This window comes from Eucalyptus grandis, chromosome 7, assembly GCF_016545825.1.
Source record: "Eucalyptus grandis isolate ANBG69807.140 chromosome 7, ASM1654582v1, whole genome shotgun sequence".
Taxonomy (NCBI): Eukaryota; Viridiplantae; Streptophyta; class Magnoliopsida; order Myrtales; family Myrtaceae; genus Eucalyptus; species Eucalyptus grandis.
Window position 1 is genome coordinate 23,406,190 of NC_052618.1, and position 3,439 is coordinate 23,409,628.

General features: G+C 40.0%; 1 protein-coding gene across 1 annotated transcript; it reads right to left on the minus strand.

The window, feature by feature from the left end:
- Positions 1-2,370: 2,370 nt before the first annotated feature.
- On the minus strand, positions 2,371-3,060 carry LOC120295988 (putative UPF0481 protein At3g02645). The gene has a single exon (XM_039317629.1). It carries the CDS (start codon positions 3,058-3,060, stop codon positions 2,371-2,373), a length of 690 nt encoding a protein of 229 aa, XP_039173563.1.
- Positions 3,061-3,439: the final 379 nt, after the last annotated feature.

The window sequence follows — 3,439 nt, forward strand, 5'->3', positions numbered from 1 at the left end:
TTCCGGCCCACTTCTAGATGACTAGCCTAGTACCTCTAGATTGGCTGTGGTACTTCTATTCATTTATTGCCTCGAGGATGTAGGGAACTCCATATGTGCATGCTCCATAGGTGAGGCTAGATAGCGAGGGGCCCCCGTTGAGGAATCGACCTCCATCGGATTTGCACCTTCAATTCAAGATCGGAACTACTAGCTCCCCAAATTAGAGCTCCCGATCGACATTCCCCCAATCAACTCCACCAATTCAAAAACCCTATGTAGGATGCGAACATGAAAAAGTCAGCCAGTGCTAGAGGCTAGCAAGGGTCGACCTCGGTTCCTTCGCCATCTTGGTGAGGCCCCTCCTTACTGGCCTTTGGCAAGGTTGGCCAAGGGTTCTTATTGGATCTAGTGAGGGGTAGCCTTGCCCAACCCTCACCAAAGGTCAGTGAGGGCATTTTGGCCCTTGTAAGTGGGCAACCTCCACCAGAGATCACTAGGGGTGTCAAAAATCGAAAAAAAAAATCGAACCGAACTAAACCAAATCGAAAAATTCGATTTTTTCTGTTTGGTTTTCATTCGATTCGGTTCTCATTAAAAGTTGAAATTTTTTTTATCGGTTTGGTTTTTATCGATTAACCGAACCGAATCGAATCAAGAGATCGATAAGAGCTTATTTCTTAGAAACGAAAAATATATACAACATAAAAAAAAAACAAAAAAAATGCAAAAATCAAAAACTGAAAGCTAAAAACTAAAAACCAAAAAACCGAACCGAATCGAATCGAACCGTTGACACCCCTAGACATCACAAAAGCTAGCAACTAGCAAAGGAGGGGGGAAGAGAAGGGAAAGAAGGAAAAAGAAAATAAAACAAATAACTAGTAACAAATTAACAATTATTCAAAAATAAAAAATGTCCACGTTGACACCAAATGTGCCACATAGGACGTTTGGCATTCATGTCTGTAATTTCTAACCTAAATTAGCGAGATTGACTAAATTTGTACCAATATGAAAATCTTTGAAACTAAATTGGTCAAATTGAGAGATTTATGACTAAATTGATATTAATATAATGGGTTTTGACTTTTTTAGTATTATTCCTCAAGTAAATGAGATAATATCTATGGGGAAATCATGGGAATGTCATATAGAGTTGCTCTGCAAGCAATAGAGAAAGGAACATGACTAAGTTAGCCTTCAAATGCGACGTCTAAGACGTGTCGCCAACCCATTCTTTTTATCTTTCGATTAAATGCATGTGGAAGCAACTCAAATAAACAACGCCTAGTTAAGCCTAGTTAATCATCACAGTAGGGATAGTAAAACACATCAAATATTTCCAAAGGCACAACCTTTATTTATTACTTGCTAACTTTAGGAAGTTTAACAATTACAAGCTTATTCAAAATGGCGAATTCCTACCGACCAACTTGGGGGGAGAGAGAGAGAAATGGGGAGTGGGCAAAGTGGGGGGGGGGAGGGGGAAAAGTGTGAGAGAGAAAATAAGAACAATTTTGTCAAGATTTTCTCTAAAATCTTCATGATTTGATTTTTCCTTTTCCTCTCAACCTAACAATTTGTCCCCTCAATTTATTTCCAATTTCTTGAAAACAAGCCTTTTTGGTCCAAAAATATCAATCTTGCCATTGGGTTTGATTTTTCCTTTTCGACTTCCAATTTTCCATCCGATAATTCCTTTTTCCGAAAATTTTGAACTTGTCATGAATTCGACAGAGGATGATGCGACATTCAATAATTTATCCTCGAAACCCTCAAAAGGTCGATATGCAAAATCAATTTAAATTTCACGGTTAAAAATCGATCGAACGCGACCTTGGGTACAACATAAATTATCTGGTGGCTTTTAGGGGTTCTTGTGCAGTTGACCCGTGGTCGATAATTCTCGATCGACGTTTGTGCCTCTTCAAATCATGGACAACCTTCGGTGGTCATGTAATTGCGAGAGTTCAATTACGTACCATAAATATAATATCAATAGAAAATCGGTTCATTGTTGTTCGACACGAATATCGTAATCGTGCATAATCACCTGCAAACCGACTACGTACTTCCGTTAATCGATTTATATCCGTTTGCTAATTGATTTATAACAGCGTAGTATTGACCATTGTCAATCTTTATGGTCAAGCGATTTATCCCTATTTGAATTCTCTAGCTTTTATATTTTAACCCTATATGGCATCACCCAATAGATTAGTTAACTCGTGAATAATCAATTTAGAGTAAAATGATCATAAGTGCGTCGATGAAATAACCATTTCATATATTTCGAAATAGGGCCAAATTTCGGGATATCACAATGAACGATACAAATGCTCATGCTTTGTTGAATAACCGAGGACAACTCAATACAGAGTAAAATGTCTACAGAACCATGAGCAAAATGAGCACAACGGTGGCGACCACAGTGAGAAACTTCCAAGAAGAGTAGACGTACTTCCTCATGAGATTATAAGCCTTGACCTTTCGAGTGCTGTTGTAGTACTCGTTGACATCTCGAATTGTCTCGTCCAGCTTCGACGCAGTGCTTTTGGAACCTATGGATTTAAACACTCCATTGAAGAGCTCCAAGACCTTGTTGTCGCTGTTCAGGCGGTTCAAGACAATGGACGCTTCCCTCAGCAACTTCAAATCCTCGGAGGTGTCAATAATGCCATACATTAACTCAGTGTATCGTGTCATAATTAAGGAGCCCCTCTGCGATATCATTTCGTAGGCCACAAGGTTTCGTAGCAGGACTTCGGTGATAGCATCCAGATCGATATGAGGGAGCTTCAAGGTAGCAGTTTTCTTATCGAACGCAATGGTTTTGATACCTCCTGTGGCCAAGCTTAGTTTGATCCCGACGCTGCGGAGCTTTGACGCTGTGGGGATCATAACGATTTCTTGAAAAGGGTCATTTGAAAGGTACTCGGAGCATCTGGGAATCAATTGCATTGCCACTTGAATTATCTTGAAGATGAGCTCGATTCGCTCTTTCAGCTCCTTCATGAAAGAGAATTTCGATAACTCGTTCCATGCTGCAGTGACTATTGATGCTAGTATTGATACCATCTTGAAGAAGAGCTTGATCAGCACTTTCAGCTTCTTCATGAAAGAGCATTTCGATAACTCGTTCCATGCCTTAGTGACTTTTGATGCTTGTGTCGATGACATGTCTATCAGACGGCAAAACCTTGCACCTGTTGATAAAAAGGTACTTTTATTCACTTTTCTAATGTTTGGATACAACAAAAGAAGAAGGAAAGAGGCCATATCATCTAACGCATGGCATGGGGAATGAGAACTAACTTCTAAGCTCATTCTTCTTCGTCTGTGCTGCTTCTGGGCCTGTTGTTCCCAAGATGAGATTGTAAAGGAGATCGAGCAAATGCTTACGCTGAATGGCTTCAGACGGCAAGCACATTTCCAGCCCGAGAGGTGATATCCCTTC

Excerpts from the sequence above, each read along its gene's own strand:
- LOC120295988 (XM_039317629.1), bottom strand. The coding sequence starts at position 3,060 with ATGGTATCAATACTAGCATCAATAGTCACTGCAGCATGGAACGAGTTA.